Source organism: Lithobates pipiens, unplaced genomic scaffold, assembly GCF_037356315.1.
Source record: "Lithobates pipiens isolate NorthernLeopardFrog02 unplaced genomic scaffold, aLitPip1_a1.2 Scaffold_59, whole genome shotgun sequence".
Taxonomy (NCBI): Eukaryota; Metazoa; Chordata; class Amphibia; order Anura; family Ranidae; genus Lithobates; species Lithobates pipiens.
Window position 1 is genome coordinate 381643 of NW_027507880.1, and position 23852 is coordinate 405494.

At 43.8% G+C, this 23852-nt stretch overlaps 1 protein-coding gene across 3 annotated transcripts in view; it reads left to right on the forward strand.

Moving 5' to 3' along the window:
- The window catches only part of LOC143958165 (pulmonary surfactant-associated protein A2-like), a 41976-nt gene extending 19401 nt beyond the window's left edge, over positions 1–22575 (forward strand). For all 3 annotated transcript variants that reach the window (XM_077467623.1, XM_077467625.1, XM_077467624.1), the window contains 4 exons: positions 6906–7098; positions 13710–13754; positions 18913–18996; positions 20560–22575. In XM_077467623.1, the coding sequence (XP_077323749.1) occupies positions 6906–7098; positions 13710–13754; positions 18913–18996; positions 20560–20942 (705 nt within the window). In that variant the 3' untranslated portion in view covers positions 20943–22575. The remainder of the gene's footprint in view (positions 1–6905; positions 7099–13709; positions 13755–18912; positions 18997–20559) is intronic.
- The last annotated feature ends 1277 nt before the right edge of the window (positions 22576–23852 follow it).

A 23852-nucleotide genomic window follows, 5' to 3' on the forward strand; every position in this document is an offset into this window, starting at 1 on the left:
CCCCCTCAACCCCTTCTGAAGGGCCTCAGAAAAAATCCCCTCACAGAGGAGGCGTTAGCCCTTCTCCAATTCCACCAACCTGGTGGCCAAATAGATACCATGGGCCACTTCAGCATTTGGGGGGTTACACAGGAATTGTCTGGCTTCCCAAATGAGAGCAAGTGATGCCTCCTCTGTCTTTGTCACGTTCCTGGGCCTTTTGGTGGGAAGGCAGAGGGGAGACACCTGGGATTCTGTAACGCTCCTACTGGGCCCAGCCACCTCCTGGCTGCCACTGAGCACAGCCTCCTCCTGCCTGCCACTGATCATGGCCTCCTCCTGGCTGAGCTCGTCCTGTGTATAAAAAAAGGGACATAGTTGCATTTTTTGCTTCATCAATCACACACAATTTTCAGCTCATGACTTGCAAATTGAATGTTAACAAATAGAAAAGGCTATCATTCTGACCTCAGCATTTTTCTAGCTGTTCACCAACATTTTTGGCAATTGTATCATGGTAATTAGGTAATGATGAAATTAATACAACTTAATAAAACTTACCTTAATATAGTCCTTCTGCAGGACCTGAATAATGGCACAACAGGTCTCTGGGATAATGATCCCCAGAGGCTGGGGGGAGATGCCTGACATGAACTTGAGGTCCTGAAGGCTTCTCCAAGTCGGCAAGTACCGCAACGTGGCAACTAGCCTCTGCTCCGGAGTGATGGCTTACCGCATTCAGGTATCCTGCCTGCTGATATAAGGGGTCAGCAAAGCCAGCAGATGGTGAAACATGGGGTCTGTCATCCTGAGATAATTCCTGAAATCCTCAGGATTATTCTGACGGATCTCACGAAGCAAAGTTATGTGCGAGAATTAGTCACGCTGGAGTAACCAAGTCTTCATCCATGAACTCCTCCTCGCTCTGTTCATGGAGTGGGCTCGGGTCAAAGTATTAACCCCAAACCCAAGCCCCCACACAGCACAAACTCGAGAATGAGTACATCCATGCACCATGGCTTCAAAACGGTCGGCTAGTCAGAACAAACTTACACGAACGCACTGAAGAACAGCAAGGCCTGTGAAGAGCAACCTGGAGACCAGGAATGAGCGGACCAGAACGCCCTGATATACAGGTACGAACTGACCAACACACACTGAAAACCAGATACAAACCCACAAGCACAAACTGAACAGCAGAAAAACTATTGAAATAAGCTGAGGTCTGAAAAGCGCGAATCGTCTCTAACCAAACTTCAACTAACACGAGATAAACACGAGATTAGCAGAAGGAGCCCAAAGGGTGGCGTACTGTGTCTGTGACTTCCTTTTTCTAGTCCCATCATACGTGCTGTATGTCGCCGCTTTCAAAATGGGTGGACTTTTGGAGTGATCGTGTGTGTGCGCAAGTCCGTTCACTTGAAAGTCCGTCGGAAACTCTGCTGCAAAGTCCATCGGAAAGACTGTCGGACCTAGTCTGTCAAAAAGTCCAGTCGTGTGTACGAGGCATTAGAGATAGAAGCCTTAAGGATAGAAGCCCCTGCAATGTGCCCCCCCAGCAATGTATAATATAATATATATAATGTATACTGTGTCCTCCCAGTTTGGGATTTGCTGATTTACTAGACTTAGTGTATAAATATTATAAATCAATATAAGGAGCAGAAAAATGTTCACTTTCATTGTTTCATTGTGATCTTTATTACACAGTTACTTTACAGGAAATGTCATCCTGGCAAATTAATTAAATTTCCTTAGAATAATTGATTTGCATATTTCTAGTATGTTGTTCATTTAGATTATGCACATAGGCCAGCATCTTATCAGTATATATAGAGGCACATTGGAGCTATTGCACTACACCTGATTCAGATTTCTACGTGCGCAAGTCGGTGAATAGAATTACACTTAGTTTCAAAAACATTTGGCTTCCCTATATAAAAAGGAAGGTCCTTTAGATCAGGGGTCATCAACCCCCGGGCCGCGGCCCACTTCCAGGCCATGGCTCTTCTGCAGCCCAATGCCGCGTGTGCAGACGGGTGGCATGAGAGAGTCCAGTGGCCAGCTGTAGAATGTGAAGTTCCTCAGAGTGGATGAACAGTGTCGGGGATGGTGAGAGTGAAGCGCACATTCCATTGCTCAGTATGGTCACATGCTCTCCCTCACCTCCTGTACACAGCAGTTAGTGTTGTCTATTGCTGAGCGCTGTGTTGTTTGTTATGCACCGTGGACCCTCCCTTTTGCTTTACCAACTTATTGACTCTGTGGTCTTCTCTCCCCATATCCTGGATAGGTAAAATTTATGTTATCAAGATGACTATACTACCTAAAATCTTGTATCTTTTTAAGGTTTTACCCATCAGCATATTTCTTAAAAATAATACAGCGTAAATGAACAACCTTTGTTTGGGGCTCTTCAAAACCTTGCTTGCCTAAACATACGCTATATCTTCCAAAGCTTCAAGGTGGTCTTGGATTTCCTAATATATCTACATACTACCATGCAGCTCATTTGGCACAATTGCCTAAATACCATGCAATCAATGAAATACCACCCTGGGTAGCTCTGGAATCTATAGATTGTGACCCATTATCAATATCTAATCTTTTATGGTTACAACCCTCTAACCGCAAAAAACTTACAAATCCGATTACTAAACAATCCCTCGTAATTTGGGACAAAACTAAATTGTTATGTGGCCTACAATGCTCACATAATCCACTCTTACTGGTTCTTAAACATCTTCTTTTTTATCCCACCTGGAAATTTCCTAAAACTTTTAAAGCATGGACCACTTCTAAATTGACCCAACTACCTGTACATGATCTTATTTCTATTGATTCCTTTAAAACGTTCCCTGACTTATGTAATTGTCATGAACTTCCAAACTCAGAAATTTTCAGATATCTCCAGATTAAACATCTTTTCATGCCTAATATTCATGGAAGGACTATACTTGATAAATTATCTCACTTTGAAAACATATGTAAACATGATCCCCATTTGGACAACTACAAAATCTTCCTCTCAAAACATAGCTGCTTTAGAAACTAACTACAAAGTACTTACACGTTGGAACTTAGTTCCTATCAGAATTGCGAAATTTGCTCCGAATTATTCCTCTTTTTGTTTTCGAGGCTGCACTGAACCTGAATCACATTTCCATTTATGGTGGACCTGCCCCATTGTCCAAAGATTTTTATTTTTTATTTTTTCCCCATATTTAAAACTTGATTGAAAAACACACATTACCTTGGAGATCCCTTTCCTTTCACTTCTCTTCCTTTCTCCTCCTTTCTTTCTTTTCTAACCCCTCTGTTACTTTACTTGTCTTTTTTTCTCTTATACCTCTTTCTCTTCATCAGGTTCATATAGCGTTCCTTTGAATTCTATTTCTTGTTCTTATAAAGTTATAAAATATAGAAATTGTTTCCTGCTTGAAAAATGAGAGTGATGTTCCCTTAATGCTTCCTGTATTAATCATTTTTAGATAATTTTTTAACTATAATTATTTGGAAACTCAATTTTCCCATCATAATTTATGTTTAGAAATGTATGCTCTCTTAACATTATAGGAAATAGTCTCTCTAAGTTATTACCCTTATGACTATAGAGCAATATTAATTTATACTTTGTCATATAATATAATTATAATGTACCTTAATATTATATATTCCTGTATCGCTTTTGAACTTGTTTCCTGGCTTATAAAATTTCAATAAACAAATCTGATGAGAATTACACTTTCAGGTACTATTTGATATTTATATGATGGTGGAGGGGTGATTTGTCCTGGGGGGGTCTGTGCTGATGTTGGGGGGTTTGTCCTGAGGGGGCTGTGCTGATGGTGTGTTTTTTCCTGGGGAGGTCTGTACTGATGGGGGGGCTATATACCCTGATCTGGGAGGCTGAGCTGTATACCCTGATCTGTGAGGCTGAGCTGTATATCCTGATCTGTGAGGCTGAGCTGTATTCTCCTGAGACTATGGGTGGAAGCAACTGGAATACAGGGAACGGAGTTGGTGGATTCACTAAGGGGTGGGGCTTATGAGAAGTAGAAGGGGTCAAAAGGGCGGGTCTGGCGCCCCATCTTAAAACTTCACCAGCCACCACTGGTAAGGAGCATTCTTCCCACTGACGGCTATTGTACGGAGCATTTTTCCCACTGATCACCTGAAAGACCCCTTTCACGCTGAAGCAGTTTTTAGGTGTTTTAGCACTGGAAATAGTGCCTGTAAAGTGCCTGAAAACTACCTCCCATCCATTGCAATGGGTGCTTTCACACCCAAGCGGTGCACTTGTGGGACGTTAGAAAAAGTTCTGCACGCAACATCTTTGAAACTGTAATGAAAGGGCAGTGCTTATGTAATGTCTGAAAAGCGTTTCGGAAGCACCGCAACTCAGAAGTTTAGAAACGCTCTGCTAGCAGCCGAAAAGCAGAGCAAAAGTTCTACTTAAACAGCGGTAAAGCACCGCGAAAACGAGTGACCCTTAACGCGAACAAACGAGCGAGAGGTAAGGAGCATTCTTCCCACTGATCACCAATGTAAGGGGCATTTTTCCCACTGATTGCCAATTTAAGGGGCATTGCACCCACTGATCACCAATGTAAGGGCCATTTTTTGCACTGGCCACCAATGTAAAGGGCATTCTCCCCACTGATCGCCAATATAAGGGGCATTGTTCCCCCCAATCACCAATTTACTGGGTATTCTTCCCATTGACCACGAATGTAGGCAGCATTCTTCTCACTGACCACCAATGTAAGGAGCAATCTTCCCTCTGATCACCAATGTAGGCAGCATTCTTCCCACTGAACACCAATGTAAAGAGCATTCTTCCCACTGACCACCAGTGTAAGGAGCATTCTTACCACTGATCATTAATTAAGGAACATTTTTCTCAATGATCACCAATGTAAGGAGCATTCTTCCCTTTGTCCCTTAATACATTATTTTTCCTGAAACTTGAAAATCATTTGAAGGGTTCCTTTGGGATATAAAAGTTGAGAAAGGCTGGTATAGTGGTTATTAAACTTTTTACACATTAAAGGGTATATAATCCCTAACAATGATACAAATTGAACAAGTCGACTTCACTTTGACACTGAGGTAGAAGATCGGATTAAATATATCAGCAGAAGTGTTTAGTTATATCTGTTTAATATGTGCAAAAAAAGTCCTGTCAATCCTGCCAGATATTTTGTCAGTCGAAAACTTCCTGGGCTATTGGTTTTTGCTGAATTATTATCAGTTACTTTGTACCCAGCCACCTCTGTGGACTAGAGGGCACTTCCCTCCATGGTATGGAGATAAGTAGGGGGGTGTTCTGTAGTCCTGCCCCAGGCTGACAAAGCTGGCATCACTTACAGAACAGTGAATAAGCATCCTCTCCATAGGACAGGAAGTGTGTTACTGGCAGGATCACCAGGTGAAAATAAAGAAAAAAGCCCGAATGCAGTCACCTCATACAGAATAACAACTAGTGAGCTGCAATATGTTACATTTTTTATTTTGGGTTTAGATACTTGTTGATGCAATCCGAATGTATTTGTTTAATGTTACCTATATAAATGACTGCTTAGCCAGATAGCTCTGGTTCCCCTCTGATCCTGGACCCACAGCAGTTCCATGATCTGAACTGATATCATTAATGCTGAACTTCAGGCACAAAAACTTTAATTTTAGTATATAAATATAAATCAAAATCTGCAGTGCTCTAAACACTAACTTACATAATTACCTAATAAAGCAATGTAATAAATCATAATAAGTGAGCTATATAAATAATTTGCAGTGACTTTTCCTGTTTATATCAAGTAGATTGTTTCACAAAATAAATTATCACAAAATAAAACAGTGTTTCCTAGGGGTCTAGATATAAGACATTGATGTGTGTTAAGCATTAGGACACAACAAATGAGAGCTGCATTGTTTGTAAAATGATTATCACCTAAGATCATCAGCTTCACCTAGTGGCCATAATGCAATATATTTTTGATTGAGGTATTTTAGGAAAAATGCTGCATTATGGCCACTAGATGGAGCTGACAATCATAGGAGATAATGATATTACAAGCAATGCGGCAATCATTTGTTTTCACCTATGCGAATGCTTAAGAAATCAACATAGTAAATGTTTTTGTACCTAGACCCCCGTGTTTATATTCAGTACAGTCTCTCAATTACGTGTGATCTCAACTGCATTTTGCATGCTCTGATCCCCCACTTCTCCCTTACTCATGTTCTGAAAAGGCTCTCTGATTATATTATTTTCCAACAACAGAAAGGTATTTGAACCTAATGGACAACATGCATACTTACATAGATCCTAGTTGGACCAAAATACTAGATATTTAACCTTGTCTGGGTGAGCGAACAGTATGGCAGGAGAACAAACAGAATGTGACTATAAGCAACAGGAGAGTAATTGCCTTCCCTAGGTGTCCTAGAGTACTCCTAGATGACCTGGATTGGTCCTAGATGTAATAGAATAGCTTTACTTGTCCTAGAGTATCCCTAGATGTCCTGGAGTGGCCATACATGTTCTGGAGAGGCCCTAGATGTCATAGAGTAGAAACAGATGTCCTAGAGTGGTTCAAGATGTCCTGGAGGGGCCCTAGATGTCCTGGAGTAGCCCTAGATATCCTGGAATGGCCCTAGGTGTCCTTTGAGTGGCCCTAGATGTCATAGAGTAGCCCTAGATATCCTGTATTGTTCCTGGATGTCATAGAGAAGCTTTAGATGTCCTAGAGTAGCCCTAGATGTCCTTGAGTGGCCTAGATGTCCTAGACTAGCCCTAGATGTCCTGGAATGGCTCTAGTTTCCCTAGAATAGCCCTAAAGGGCCTAGAGTAGATGTCCTAGAGCAGAACATGAACTTATTTGCTGTAATAGTAACCACAGGTGTTTCTTTCTCTCATACAGACCAGCTGTAATTGGAATATGTCAGTTATGAAAGTTCTTTCTCTACTTTTGCTCCATGTGGCATTAGTGACTCCAGGAACACAGATATGCCACAACCCCGATGAGAATGCCTACTCAATCATCACATGTGGAGCTCCCGGGAAGAACGGTCTACCAGGCTTGAATGGGTTAAATGGAGAAAAGGGTGAACCAGGTAAAAATAAACACAATTTTAATACCAATAAGGATCTGTAGCCTAATACTTCACAAGGTGGATTCTGCATACCTCCCAACATTTAAAAATGGTAATGAGGGACACCTACTAGCAAAAGTATGTTGGTATGGGCTATACCCCTGCCACGTCCCTTTAAAGGAGATTTAACAAAAAAACAAAACAAAAAAAGATTAGTTAAATCCACAAGAACTTTTCTTTTACCACTACCATTCTTTATATTGACTTTTAAAATTTACAAATGCAGCAATTTAGAAATTGGATGAAACGTTTAGCACTGGGAAACACTTTTGGAAATATAAATAGTCAATTTTATATACAACTATATAGATCAGGCCAAAATGAGGAACAAATGAGGATAAAAGAGGGAAAAAAGGGACATTGCTCCAAATCAGGGACAGTCCCTCCAAATAAGGGACAGTTGGGAGCCATGATTCTCTAGAAGTAGGAACGCCCTTCACATTTTCTGGAAGTATTACACCAACACGTTATTAAGCAGGCTCACACTTTACACTAGCCATAGCAGCCCTCACAGTTGCTTTGAGGCCTGGTGATGGAAGTGGCACTGTTAAGGGGGTTTTAGACATAGACAACCCAGATTCAGTACTGAATCATTATTGATTGCAGAAGTTGCTGTGGCCCTGTACCACCCCCCCCCCCCCCGACATTTCTAATCAAAGGTTGAGGTCAAAAGTACAGGAAGAGCCTTCCAAATTTTTGTTACTGGTCACAGATCCTCCTTTGCAAGCTGTGCAGTAAGAAGAAGATTTGACTACCTGTTTTGGTATTGTAAGCTTATTGTCCTCAGGAAATTTACCCGGTATGACTAATGTAGTCTTCCTCAGGCTGTACAAAATCCAGAGTCAGAGTGATCTGGAGTATCTCTTCAGTTAAAAACGTATTGCTGTTTGTAGTTCTTCAAAGAAACATAATTTAACCTTATTGGATCTTCAGCTATGTCTAGTACATCCAAATTCTTAAGTGTTTGAACTGTTCCAGTTTTGTTCAGTAGGCTTTGGGCTTTTGTTTAAAGGTAATCTGGGCAGCTATAGCATTGCCCGGCCACTTTTATGTTTTTGAGGAGAATAGAGGGCACAAGGTCCCTCATTTATGGTTTATAAACTGATGAGCTGTCAAGGTATTGTACCACCCTCTAGTACAGTGATGGCGAACCTATGGCACACGTGCCACAGCTGCCACGCCGAGCCCTCTCTGTGGGTACGCAGCACGCTGCCAGGATAGGGGAGGGTATCCCCCTGCCAGGCAGTCACTTGCACTGGCAGTCAAGGAGCGGAGGAGGCTCCCTTCCTATGTTCAATGCGATCGATCAGACAGCGGGGTGGCAGATGTGAGCAAAACCCTTCCTGCATGCACTGAGGGCAGCCCAGGGGGAAGGACACAGAGTGTCTGCCTCTGTAAGCAGTGCCGCAATACCGAGGAAGAGAAGAATGACTCCTCTCTTCCTGGACTTTGCGAGCCAATAGGAGAGCGGTTTTCTGTGCAGGGGCTCGGGCAGCGGGCACTGAAGCATGGCAATGTGGAGGACTCTGGCTGTACATACATAGGTAGGACAGTGGTATGGGGGAAAGGGAGGGGGCGCAGAGGACATTGCTTTTGGAAGGGCCACACACATAGCAGTGTCCTCTGCTGGCCTTCACACCCCCCCCCCCCCCCCCATCCTAGTATTCTGAGCACAATGCATCCATCTCTGATCCCTGAAAAAAAATAAAAATAAAAGGAGAACAAAGTTGGGACTTTATATGAGACCTTGGACATCCCACACAAAGGTCTCCATCCCTAATCTATAAATGCACAAGGGGGAAAAAAGCTGGGGGACATGGGGGACAAGGGGACTTTATATGAAATACAACACTCAGGGTTGGCTGAGACATTAATTGTAATATAAATAGTGTTCTGAGGTGACAATAATGGGCATAAAGCAATAATTCATGGAGTATTTAATTGAAATCAATCGGTAAACAATAAGAAATAATTGATACAGATACAATATATTACTATGTAATTAAATCAATTGGATATTGAATAAAATATAATTAGTATAATATCTCACAACATAATTCTATATCATACAATATATCATAATAATAATAATAATAATAATAATAATAATAATAGGTATAATAACATAATAGATAATATATCACATAGTAAAAATAAATAGCAGCAGTACACCCAGAATCGACACGACCATGATGAACATATTATAGTAAAAAATTAATAAATAATAAATAAATCAATGTCTCCACCCTTTAATAGAACCCATGATATAAGCTATGAATACTGTGATATAGCAACAGGGGTAAAAGCTTGACGTGTTTCGTGGACTTATATCCACTCATCAGGAGCAGCTGGTTGGGAATATCTACAATGAATTATATGCAAAAAATTAATAATGGTAAAATCAATTGATATAGGAAAGAGAGGGAGCAACACCTATGATCCTAGCCCTCTTACCTGCAGTAATATAATGTAATGGTAGAGAACAGGTAAAAAATAATAATAAATAGTAATTGGGATTAAATGTATGTTACTATTTATTATTATTTCTTATTGTTTACCGATTGATTTCAATTAAATACTCCATGAATTATTGCTTTATGCCCATTATTGTCACCTCAGAACACTATTTATATTACAATTAATGTCTCAGCCAACCCTGAGTGTTGTATTTCATATAAAGTCCCCTTGTCCCCCATGTCCCCCAGCTTTTTTCCCCCTTGTGCATCTCTGATCCCTGTATTCTGAGCACAATGCATCTCGCACAATGCATCTCTGATCCCTGTATTCTGATTCTGATACATCTCTGATCCCTGTATTCTGAATCCGATACACCTCTGATCCCTGTATTCTGACCAAAATGCATCTCTGATCCCTGTATTCTGATTCCGATACATCTCTGATCCCTGTATTCTGACCAAAATGCATCTCTGATTCCTGTATTCTGATTCCAATACATCTCTGATCCCTGTATTCTGATTCTGATACATCTCTGATCCCTGTATTCTGACCAAAATGCATCTCTGATCCCTGTATTCTGATCCCGATACATCTCTGATCCCTGTATTCTGAGCACAATGCATCTCTGATCCCTGTATTCTGATCCCAATAGATCTCTGATCCCTGTATTCTGATCCCAATGCATCTCTGATCCCTGTATTCTGATCCCAATAGATCTCTGATCCCTGTATTCTGATCCCAATGCATCTCTGATCCCTGTATTCTGAGCACACTGGATTCCTGATCCCTGTATTCTGAGCGCAACGTATCCCTAATCCCTGCATTCTGAGTGTAACGTACTCCTTTGATAAAGCACAAAAGTTTTTATCTGGGCAGAATCGTACGCATTTTGGTCCCTTAGGGCTCATTCAGGATGATCAGTCCCAGCCTCTATACAGAGCCACTGGTAGGTTTAATTACATGTTGGCACTTTGAAATAAATACGTTTATTTTGTGACTCTGTTTGGGCACTCGGGCTCAAAAATTCCCCATCACTGCTCTAGTAATTGTGCTAGAGTTAGTGTAGGTCTGTTAGGACAGACAGAACATAGATGGCGCAGGGCTAAGCCTGAGCTGCATAATCTGGGTCAGGGTTACTTTTGGTCAGGGCTAGATGACTCATCAGGCAGCTCTCTCTGGCACTTCCCCCTGGTCTGGAAATTTGTAGAAACTTTGTAGAGCTGGAGGGTGGGATTGAGGAGAGGGCTGCCCTAATATTTGAGAGCCTTGACCAATCCCCAGAAAATTGGCCTCGGGCCCGCTCTCGGGTGCTGGAAGGTCCCTTCTACAACACACAGGAGCCTTAGGCTCTAATTGGCTTCAAAAAAGGGTGGGCTGGAGCCCAACCACTTGTGTGGCTTCTTGATTCTCCTCCCTGTCTAATCAGGAAGCAGTTCCTGAGACCCGATTTGCCAGGGAGTCTTATGCCCCGTACACACGAGCGGACTTTTCAACATCCAAAGTCCGAAGGACCGAGTCCGTCAGACTATCCGATCGTGTGTGGGCTGCAACGGACTTTTGATTCGCCAAAGTCTGACGGACTTTAGAAATGAAGCATGCTTCAAATTTTCCCGACGGAACTCCGCCGGACCCGGTCCCCTTCGAAAACTCCGCTCGTGTGTATGCTACTCCGACGGACTAAAACCGACGCTAGGGCAGCTATTGGCTACTGGCTATGAACTTCCTTATTCGAGTCCAGTCGTACGTCATCACGTTCGAATCCGTCGGAGTTTAGTGTGATTGTGTGTGGCCAAGTCCGTTCGGCCGAAAAGTCTGTCAGAACTCCGTCGGAATTCCAGCAGAACTCCGACGGAACTCCTTTGGAAGTCTGTCGGACTTAAGTCCGCTCGTGTGTACGGGGCATTAGAACTCCCAGCCAATTGGGTCTCAGTCAGGACCCACTTCCTGTTCGGCCTGGAGGAGAAGCGATGGCCCCGGAGTGAGGAGCTGCAGCCCGGATCCATGTCTGCCTGATCTGCCTCCTCCCTAAGATAAGGAGGCCTCTGATCGAGCGGGTTCTCCCGCAAGAGAGTGCATTACCTGGACTGCATTACCGTCCGACTCCTGTGGGGGGGGGGATCACTGCATTCCCGTCCATTTCCTGCAATGAGGGTTTTGGAGTGGCGTTGGTTTGCCGCCCCCCCAAAATATTGAGTATCAGTCAACACTTCCTGGAAGGCTAGTAAAAGGGGCAGCTGAAGCCAGCTGAGCTGGCAGTACTCGACACTATCATCTTTTATTTTTTGCAAAATATGTAGATTAAATTGCATTTGTGTACGCTGAAATACATTTTTGGGCATTAGATCGCTGGAAGGCCTCAATAAATGTTGCTATCGAGCCCCATGATCTGTAGTTACAACCCTGCTTAACTTGTAAAATTATATCTAATGAGAGGTCATTTTAACACTTTAATTGTATTTCATAACCAGGTCTACCTGGACCACCAGGGTAAACTGGAGAAACTGGACCAAGAGGAGAGCAGGGTAGGGTTGCCACCTGTCCTGGATTCCCCCGGACAGTTCGGGTTTGGAATCATGCGTCCAGATTTCAGACTGCCTGAAACCCGGACATATTATTTAGACTGGTCTATGGCTTCCCAGCAGGGTTTCTGGCTGCAGTTGTCTAAGCTGAGACTGTTACTCTTTCACAGTACCCAAAGCCAACACTAACAAACATAGTTACATAGTTAGTCAGGTTGAAAAAAGACACAAAAAAATATATATATATATTGTGCAATCCAATATACCCAATTCTATACAAACAGTTGATCCAGAGGAAGGCAAACATCCCCAGCAGAGAATGCTTCAATTTTCTACAGCAGGGGAAAAAAAAATCCTTCCTGATCCCCCAAGAGGCAATCGGATTTTCCCTGGATCAACTTGACCTATAAATGTTAGTACCCATTTATATTGTGTGAATTTAGAAAAGTATCCAGGACTTTCTTAACCACTTAACAACCGGCCCATAGCCGATTAACGGCTTCAGGGCGGTTGTTTAACTCTGAGAGGCCGTTAATTAACGGCCTCCTAGAATTCTGCTCTCGCGCGCCCGCTGGGACGCGCACTCGAGAGCATCAGTGACCGTACACATGAGCCATGTGTGTGGAACTGTATCGAACGCTTTTGCAAAATCCAAGTATACCACGTCCACCGCCACCCCTCTGTCCAAGGTTTTACTTACCACTTTATAAAAATATTTCAGGTTTGTCTGACAACTTCTGTCTTTCATGAATCCATGCTGTCTGTTGCTTAAAATATTTTTTTTTTCCAGCAAGAACTCCTCTATGTGGTCTTTTATTAAACGCTCCAGTATCTTCCCAACTATAGAAGTTAAACTAACAGGTCTATAGTTACTTGGTAAAGACTTTGTTCCCTTTTTAAATATAGGCACCACGTTCGCCCTGCGCCAATCCAGTGGTACTATTCCCATCATTAATGAGTCCCTAAAAATGAAATACAATGGCTTTAAAATTACAGAGCTCAATTCTTTTAGGATCCGTGGGTGGATGCCATCAGGTCAATCCAAACCCTCCCCCCAAACACACACACAGGCGGGAGAGGAGAGAGGGCTCAATCTGCACCTCTTCCCCCCACTCCTACCCCTCTGTGTATGCCAACACTCCAATCCATGGCAGCGTGCTCCAGAAAAGGAAAGTAGGAGCTGGAAATGTTAAGTCCGGCAGCCTCAGATACATCTGGATGAGAGGTACTGACTGCCAAGGGGTGAGTGAGCTCACCATCCATCCCTATCTGTGACTGAAGTCCTTTTCCCCTTCCAAATGTAATCTCTCAAATAAAGACCACAAAAACAAGCTGATGGACTGTTCATTGTCTAGAAATGTGTGACTGGAGGTGAATGCCGCACTGGCCAGGGTGACATGTGGAACTACTGTACTCAGCGACCCCACGGGGGCACCGCTACACTGTCATCGACACCTCTGGTTAAAATAAAGATCTTTGACTAAAGGATATTTGTAGGATGTCGTTTATTTTGACCTTCTGCCCTCGATATAAAGATATAACTTTAGCATTTTTATTTCACTAACTCTCTCATTAAATATGTTTCATAACTGACAGGACCACAAGGACCGAAAGGGGAAAGAGGAGACAGCATGGATACAGGTAAAAGACAATTTTTCTTGAAAGGGAAAGTTTCATGCTCACATAATTACATGTTGCTTTATTTTAATTTAGTATTAGGCCTCATACACATGGACGTTTTTACAGCCGTGTTTTGGAGCTTTTTTTTACAGCTTAAAAAATGACAGACACCGGTAAAAGCTGTTAAAAGCTGTTAAATGCGGCTTAACGCTATATAGCCTCGTCAGGCGTTTCTCTGCCTCTATTCAAAATCAATGGTTCTCTATGGGAGCGCATTGATTTGAATAGAAGTCGCACCAGAATTCGGATTATGAGGATCTGACTGGCGGTGCAACTTGTGTGCTGAGGATCTTGAAAAGGAACCTTTCCGCCAAAATGAAAAAAAAAATAATTGGCCTGGGGCTCACCCCCTTCGGTCTAGTATGAATTTTAAGGGGAACCCCCACATCTAAAGAAATGGTGTTGTGTCCCCCGCCCAAAATCTTTACCAGACCCTTATCAAAGCATGCAGCCTGGCAGGTCAGGAAAGGGGGGAGAGCGAGCTGCCACCCCCCCGGACCATACCAGGCCACATGCCTGCAACATGTTGACCTTTTCCCAACAACCCCGACCGGTGGTTGGCGGGGTCTGCGACGGGGGCTTATCGGATCCTGCCCCCCACCCTATGTGAATGAGTATGGGATACATTGTATCAATACCCATTCACCTTAAAAAAAAGTGTCAAAAATGAACACAGTACACAGGTTTTTTTAAAGCAAATCCAGTGTCTCTTCCTATTTCTTCTCCCCTCTCCGTCTCTTCTCCCTCTGACGGTTTTGTTCTCCCCTCTCCAATTCTTCTCCACTCTCTGCTGTCTTCTCCCTCTTCTGCCGGGTCTTCTCTTTCCGCTGTCTTCTCACTCTTTTGGCGGGTCTTCTCCCTCTGTTCTTCTTCCGATGTTGACTCAATGTGATCTCCCGGTGTAATACTGGGTCCACAGTGTGCCATGACATATCATCCAGAGGCCCTGCCCCCGGAATGTCAACGCCCCCCATCATGCCCTGGATGGTGACGTCACAAGGGACAAAACCTTGCTTGCCCCCCCTTTCCTGACCTGCCGGGTTGCATGCTCGCATAAGGGTCTGGTATGGATCTTGGCAGGGGGGGAACCCCATGTCAGTATTTTTATTTTATTTTGGTGAGCGTTTTTTCTTCAAGATCCTCAGCACACAAGTCGCTGATCCTGACATGATCTGACTTCTATTCAAATTAATGGGCTCCCATAGGGAACCATTGATTTTGAATAGAGGTAGAAAAAAGCTGCTAAAATCTAGCGCGGCTAAACATACATTGCCGCCAATGTATTTTTTCACATGCTTTCTTCCTGGCGTCAGTACTAGCTTTACAGCTCTGTAGCCCGGATCACTTTTCTCCAGTTTGCTTTTTTTAACGCATTTACATACGTATAAGAAATGGTCTGAATAATGCCTTCCAATAACCTGGAGTTGTCAAGCCAGTTTTCCAATGCTTGAGCTTTTCATGGAAAAGATCCAAATTATTTTCACCCCACCAGTTCTACCACACAGTTCTGCTTCTCTGATGGTGCTAAGCCTGGGAAGGAGAAGACTTATACTTTATCCAAGGCCTCAGTACACACGTGGTTGCAGGTGCAATGCGGCAGTTGACTGCATTCACAAGGTCCAAAACACTAGTACTTAGGGGCAAAGTAGGTGCGGCAAGGGAAGACTACTGTCCACCATCCCAGACCAATCACTGCACTATTACATCACCACTCATTTTCCAGAGCTTTCTGCTTTCTTCTCTCCCCTTATAAAAGATGTGGATTAAATTAATCCCAATCCTGCAACAATTAGACTGTCTTGCCTAAACAGGTTCCCAAGTACATCTACTTGTCATCAGCTGTCAATGGGTTTCCCCGCTGACAGCTAAATAAAAAAACTGCCAAAATGTTTAAAAAAAATGCATCTGTAGCATATATAGAACATGCTAAAAAGACATTTCTAAAAAAAAAATAATAATAATCAAATCCCATTTAAAAGGACTTGTGGTGACAATTGCTGACACCCAGCAATTGAAAAAATAAAGAAAAAAACGGGGTCCTCCCACAGTCCCTTCAGGTCTGGTATGTTTTTTTTTAGGGGAACCCCATGCCCCCAAAATCCATACCCTTATCCGGGGCTTGCAGCCTGGCAGGTCAGGAAAGCTGGGGATGAGAGAGTGCCCTCTCCGCTCCTGAACCATATCAGGCCACATGCCCTCAACATGGGGGGGTGGGTGCTTTGTGTTGATGGGAACAAGGGCCTCATCCCCACAACCGTGATCAGTGGTTGTGGGGGTCTGCGGTCTTATCGGAATCTGGAGGCCCCCTTTAACAAAGGGGCCCCCAGATCCTGAATCCCCCATGTCAATGAGTATTGGGTACATAGTACCTCTATCCATTCACCAAAAAAAGTGTACAAAATAAATAAAAACAGGAGACAAGTTCTTGACAAATCCTTTATTAAAAAATAAAAAAACAGTGTCCCTCAATGTGAATCCATCATCAATCAGGCCGCCTGCCGCACCAACGACCCAAAAAATAAAAAACGATTTGCCTTCTGGGATGTCTGCTCGCCAAATCCCTGCTCTGTGCTTTGACAGTTCTTATATAGGTAAGGGTGGGGCCACTTGGCAATGTAATCTGGTGGCACCGCCTCTTGTGATGTTGCTGACCCAGCATGCAACAGTCTGTGATGTCAAAAGGGGGACAGTGCCACTAAGTGACGTAGCCAGGTGGCTCCGCCCCCTTACCTATATAAGAACTGTCAAACGGTGAATCCTGCAGTAGGCAGCCAGCCTTCATAGTGGGGGGGAGCGTTTTTTTTTCTTTTTTCGGTGCGTCTAGTGGCATGATTGACGATGGTTTACATAGGGGATTTGTCGAAAACTGTGTGTGTTAAAAGGGCTTCCAGTTTCTGATAAGTCCCCCAACAGCAGACCCCCACAACCTCCGGCCACGGTTGTGGGGATGAGGCCCTTGTCCCCATCAACATGGGCAAAGCACACACCCCCCATGTTGAGGGCATGTGGTGTGGCCTAGTATGGTTCGAGGGGGGCACTCGCTCATTCCACCCCTTTCCTGACCTGCCAGGCTGTGTGCCCAGATAAGGGTCTGGTATAGATTTTGGGGGGACCCCAAGCCATTTCTTTTTTTCTAATAGCCTAGTTACGGCAGTTAAAATAACGAATAACAGTCCAAACAAATTACATTTTATCATATTAACATTTTAACATTTAGACTGCCTCCATAGTGGCAAAATGGAAATGTCAGAGTCTCCGTACCCAGGACCATCTCAAATCATGATGAGTTCAGGGATTAGGGGCCCCAGAAACCCGCAAACATCCAGGCTATATAAGAATCCCTGCAATAACTGGCAGAAAGGAGGATATAGAGCCCTACACTTCCTCACTGCAAGAGAGCCTTTGTGGCCGTAAGGGCAAGTGTGGGCAGGATAAGGGCCTCCCCTTACTCTGGGATTTCTGGGCCATCTTTCCCCACATCCATCTAGTTCCTGCCTCTGTTCTGCCTCAAGTGCCCTGTCTATTATTCCATGCAGCGTGTACTCCAACAGGTGGACAAGAGGGACAGTGCCACTGATACATGCACTGTCACTGCTTACTATCCTCGTGGCCTCCTCAAATGATGACAGGACAGTGCTTGCATCCCTGATCATGGCCCACTGGCGTGGAAAAAAAAAATAAGCTCCCCTAACCCTGTCCTGGTGCCATAGTGGCACAGGTACTCATTGATGTCCCTCTGCTCCATGTGCAGCCGCTGCAGCATGACCAATGTTGAGTTCCACCTGGTGAGCATGTCACAGATTAGGCGGCTCTTGGGCAGCTTAAATTCCTTTTGGAGGTCAGCCAACGGAGCACTGGCATTATATGACTGGCGGAAATGCACACAGACATTCCTGTCCTGCCTCAGGACATCCTATAAGGACGCGAGCCAAACAGTGCAGATGGGTCAGTTGTCCCTGTTGGAGGGCAGAGAGGAGGTTGGTGCCATTGTCACAAACCACCATTCCTGGCTTAAGCTGGTGTGGCATCAAGCACCTCTCAGCCTGCCCCTGCAGAGCTGACAGAATCTCTGCCCCAGTGTGGCTCCTGTCCCCCAAGCACACCAGCACGAGCACCACATGGCATCTTTTTGCCTGTGTATTTGCGTAGCCCCTTGAACAGCTACAGAGCACTGCTGGTTCCGAGGACAAAGCACAGGAAGAGGCCATGGAGGAAGAAGAAGAGGAGGGGGTGGAGGACAGAGGTGTTTCAGAATCACCAGTAGTAGCATTTTGATGGCATGGTGGCAGAACAATCTCCAACACTACTGCACCTTGTCCTGCATCCTTCCCAGCTGCCAGCGGAGTCACCCAATGCGGCGTGAAAGATAGGTAATGCCCCTGTCCATGCCTGCTGGACCATGAGTCAGCGGTAATATGCACCTTACCACTGACAACCCTGTCCATCGAGGCCAAGACATTGCCTTCCACATACCGGTAGAGAAACAGAATCGCCTTCTGTGCGAAAAAGTGGCATTTGGGAACCTGCTGCTGAGAAACCGCATATTCCACAAACTCACGGAAGGCGGCAGAGTCTACCAACTAAAAAAGCATTAGTTGAAGTGCTAGCATTTTAGCCAAGCTAGCATTCAACTGCTGGGCATGTGGGTGGCTGAGAGTGAACTTCTTTTGGCGGTGCAGCAGCTGGGGTGGGGAAATTTGCCTGGTACAATCGGACGTCGGTGTACCGATAGCAGATTGTCCGCAAGTACTAGGCTGTGAAACACCTAATTCTACACCTTCATTCCTCTCAGTGCAGGTTTCAGAGAGGACTGAAGGTATAGTGGGGTTGCAGATCCCAGCTGATGAGGAGCAAGGAGAGGTCCGCTTTGTTCTTTGGTGTGGGTCTTTTAGGTACACTTGCCAACGAACTGCATGGCAGGTCGACATATGTCTGGCATGTTATTATTTTATGGTGCCCGCTACAAACACTGGAAAACTGGAATTAAAAGTTTCCTCTTAATTCTCAATGTCTCATGAGCAAAGAAAAAGTAGAAAAATATTGTAATGTTTAGTCCTGAACATAAAAATTATTTAGCATATAATACATTCAAAATTGATTGTGTGAACTCTTTTCTTAGCTATAGAAAATCTTAAATTGCAAATGACTGTTATGGAGTCACGGATGAGAGATCTGCAATCAAACCTTGAGAAGCAGGAAAAAGGTTAGCTGGATGCTTTATACGGGGCTACTTTCAGTTGGTTAATGTATATCTTGTATTTGGGAACAATGGGTAGTTGGGTACGCAGAAGAGGCAGTTGCTTTGGATACTTCAGTAAGGGGAGGAGAGTTGAAAGAATTGGAGGTCCAACCTATGCTGCTGAAGTCCACAGCTCATAGTTGACATCAGCAGTCTACTGAGCCAATAATGAAAATGCTAAAAATGTGTGTGCCAAGCTTAAAGCCCAACTCCTGGAAACCTAAAAGCATTCCCTTGCAGTAGTAAGCAAAAAATCAGTGCATTGGTCTTGTTGAAGTCAGAAGACCTTAGACCACAGAAGCATAGGAGAGTTCAGGCTGCAGGGACTGCTCTAGCAGTGCAGAGGAGCCTGCAGGAGTGGAGGATCAGCTTAGTAAAAGTGCTTTACCAAGTTCTCCAGTCATAAAAAAGAATTTAACCCTGCCTTACAGATGCAGCCCTACTACAAGGGATGATTTTTAGGTGTCCTAGAGTACATGTTTAGATGAAGAGCTACTGCTGAGGCTACAGTTTAGACACCTGGATTTTAAGCAGCTGAGCCCTCGAAATTACAATTATTAGATGGAGATCATCAATGGCTGCCACAGTTGTCCATCTACAGCAGGTATGTCCAAAGTCCAGCCTGCAGGCCAATTGCAGCCCGCGTTCCAGTTTAATGCAGCCCCACTAGTGATTTGGATATATATCTTTTGTGGACCCTAAAGAATCCCATGCATGGGATACCATATATACTGTATTTATCGTTCCTCGGAGGGGGCGGGATGAGTGCCGTCAGATTACATACAGTGGGAATCTCCTGTTTACTCAATAGCATAATTAAATAACCTTATATAGGAAGTCTTGTCTCCTGGGCCATCATTGGACTACTGTTCTAGCTATCATAGTAGGTGGGAAGTTGTATTAAAGAGGCTGCCACATAAACAGGAGATTCTCCTGTATGTAATTGGTTGGCGCTAGTCCCGCCCCCTCCCTGTCCCCTCCAAGGTTGCTAATGGGCATGGATCAGGCTGCAACGATGGCAATGGTGAGGCTACATTCATGTCAATGGTGAGGCTGCATTCATAGCAATGGAGAGGCTGCAGATGGGAAATGGTGAGGCTGCATTGATGGACACTGACCCTTATTTTGCTTCACAGTTCTTTACCTAAAATGTAAGTTTTTTTCCTGAAACTTACCTCTTAAAGTGAAGGTGGGTGTTATATGCTGATAAATATCCAAATAACATGCCCAAGCTCATCCTTAGACTCTTCACCACACACAGCCACAAAAGCAAGAGAATTCTTGTTGTACAGTGTATTAGTTAATTTGCTTTTAATTTTAACGGTTCAAAGAATGTCAGACAAAATGGTCGACCCTCACGCATGTTAAAATTATCAAATCTGGCCCTCTTTGCAAAAAGTTTGGACACCCCTGACCTAGAGGATCCCTTTAACCTAATGAAAACTGTCAGATGTTACTTTCAACTATGTGTTCCATGAAGTCTCATGATAAAAAATTTTTCTTTTTCCTTTCTTTTCACTATTATAGTTTTTTCGTTTGGAAAAGAAATTTATAGTAGCACGCACAAAACCTATATTTTGAATCGTTTTGAAGTTACTTACGACGAGGCCAAAACCATCTGTGCCAGTGGCGGAGGTCAGTTGGCCGTACCCCGGACCCAAGAAGAAAACAAGGCCATTTTGTCCCTCCGCAAAAAGGCTCAAAGGCACATAGTCATTGGTATAAATGACTTGCAGTATGAGGGTGACTATAGAGATCTGTCTGGACAAGTCATTAGATACTTCAACTGGCATGCAGGTGAACCCAACAGCCTTTACCATAACGATGAGGACTGCGTGGAAATGTGGAGTGATGGAACGTGGAATGTTCAGAATTGCGCAACCAAACATTTTTTCATTTGTGAGTTTTAAATCAGTGCAAATAAGCCAATTCTTTAAATTCATGCTCCTCTTTTATCCTTCAAATTCTCCTTTTATAATTAAAAAAAAAAAACTTTTAGAAGCTACATTCCTTTTTTCTCTTGCGCGACTCCATATACCAAGTGGTTGTAAATCCTTATGCCGTGTACACACACAACCAGACTTTCCGGCAGACTAGGTCTGATGGGATCAGTCCGTTGGACATTCCGATTATGTGTGGGATAATCCGATCATTTTTCTTTTAAAAAATCCGATGGACCTAGAAATAGAACATGTTTCAAATCTGTCCAACAGACTCAATTCCTATCGGGAAAACTGTTCGACTGTATGCTGGTCCGACAGACCAAATACAACGCAAGGGCACCTATTGACTACTGGCTATTGAACTTCCTTTTTTAGTCCTGTCTTGCGTCATCATGTTCAAAATGAACGGACTTTCGAACGGACTTAGTCTGTTTGTTTCTGGGCAAGTCCGTTAGTTCAGAAGTCCATCGGAACTCCGTCGAAAAAGTCCATTGGGAAGACCGTCGGACCTAGTCTGCCGGAAAGTCCATTCGTGTGTACATGGAATTACATTAACCCAGTGAAGTGACTGGCCTCAGATAATACACAGAGATGAAACAAATCTTCCTACTTAAGTTGCACCTGTTTATTTACAGTCCTATATTCTCTACAGACCTTCAAAGTGCAGAATTTATGCAGTTTGTCTGAGCTTTCAGAAAGCAGGGAGGATGGGGTAGATGGCATCACACGCACACTGAAGAGCTCAGTGAGGGGATCGCTGAGAGCTGATTGGAGGGAAGATACCCCCCCCCCCCCCTTCACACAGCACACAGGAACAGAGCTGAGGCTGTCAATCACAGGCACTTGCTGTCAGAAAAACTTGTCAGAAGTGACTCATACACATAGCAGAGGGATGAAGCAGCAGACAGAAATGACACTTAGTGCTCTGGACTGAGATACGTACAGACTATAGAGGGATATGCTTTGTTCATATTTCATGTCTGAGGTTTACAATCACTTTAATACATTTTGGTGATTGTGTTCAGTTATTCTCCTGAAAAGCATTAAATACATGTGACTATATGAAAAATGACATCTTATTTACGATTTATCACTGTATCTCCAGCTTTGATGTTTCTCCTAAATATGTACCTTTTTCAGAGATGTTTTCCAAAGATAAATAATGCACGGTGGCAGTAAGCCAAAACAACCAATCAGAAATAATCTTTTGCTAAGGCAATAAAAGACTAACCGATTACTGAACTTACTAAATAGGACCACACCAGATCTTAGTCTTGAAAAGAAAATGGGTTGGTAAATGTTTCTTCACAATTTGTTAATATTTAGTTATATATGTTAGACTTTAACTTCCTGGGGGTTTAAAATAGGGGGGAACAAGAAAAGGAGGTGCAGGACTCATGGGGATACTCATATCTCTTTGGCTTAGGATGTAGGACTCTGGAAAAAACTCCTAAAGGTTTGGGCTGCTCCTCGACGCCCATCTATGCTGTTCTCTATCTGCTTGCAACTTAAGGAATGTACCATCACCATTGGGATGACTGACATAATCTAGTGTAAATCAACTATGAATCAAATGTGTTCCAATAAAGAGTAAAATGTCTGTCGTTGTGTGGACTCTTCCTTTTCCTAAGCTTAAGTTGGAAACTTCTTCTGAAAACAAACCTTGTGCTGGGTGGGGCTGCTATCGGGGTGATTTCCTGTAAGGCCTAAGAAAGGTAAGCAATGGTCTTAGTTTTGTACTGCCGGAGACCCAAGCACATTATTCAGCTGAGACCAGGGGCAGACCATTCAGGTGGGGGGGGGGGGCTTTTTAGGTTTGCCCCCTTTTCTTCAAGCCAAACCTGAACACCATAGCGGCACAGGGCACTTCTTTTTCCCCATAGTATACGCTATAGGATTACACCTTTGTGTGCCCCAAGGAGAGTAGTGATGCGGCACGCTATGTACGCTATGGTGAACAATGGGTGTGGTTAAGTTGTTCTTGCTGACATCAATACCCTGTGCCCCCCCCCCCCCCCCAGTGATGCTGAATCTGCCCACAGACAGCTGTTTGCAGCTCTGTGTGGCTATCTCAGTTCGTAAGGGAGCCACAGCCCATTTTGAACCATGTGTCTGGATTTCAGACAGATTGAAACCCGGAAACATGATTCAAAACCCGGACTGTCCGGGTGAATCCTGGACAGGGGGCTTTTGCATACTATCTGCTGTGGAGTCAGACGCAGTGTCATTGCTTCTAAAGAAATACACTGTCTTGGAAAAGTGTGCTGGGAATCTCAAAAGCTCCTTTCACAGCCTCACAGTAATGTGAAGTTAATTTATGACCACTCAATTAACCCTGTGTATATGTGGTGAGCTTACACCTCTGATTGTACAGACTCAGAGCCTGGATAACACAATATAGAGTTACGTGAATGGTCATCAATTACTATCACATCATCTGGGCATACACAGAGTGCTACAGGCTGGCATCTTTTATAACAGGAGATTTTTTTCATTGAGTAGTATTGTTGTATGATTTATTGTTGTATATATTAGTGGATGAACACACTAGCTTTTTTTATTATAGACACACATCACTATCTGGCCAGTTCTCTGCCCCCAACCCCCCTCCAGCTTGTATCACCCCCAGACAACTTCATACATCCAGCTGACAGACATCACTCAGAGCTGCTTCTTACCCCCCAGCTGAGGGACCTCATTTCATAGTCACCCCACAGACACTGCACTAAATCCCTCCCCATTCTGCCCCCATCATACCCTCCAAACTCCTCTCCTGTACATACCACCCCATCATACCCTTCGCACTCCGCTCTTGTACATACCACCGCATTATACCCTCCGTACTCCTCTCTTGTACATACCGCCCCCATCATATCC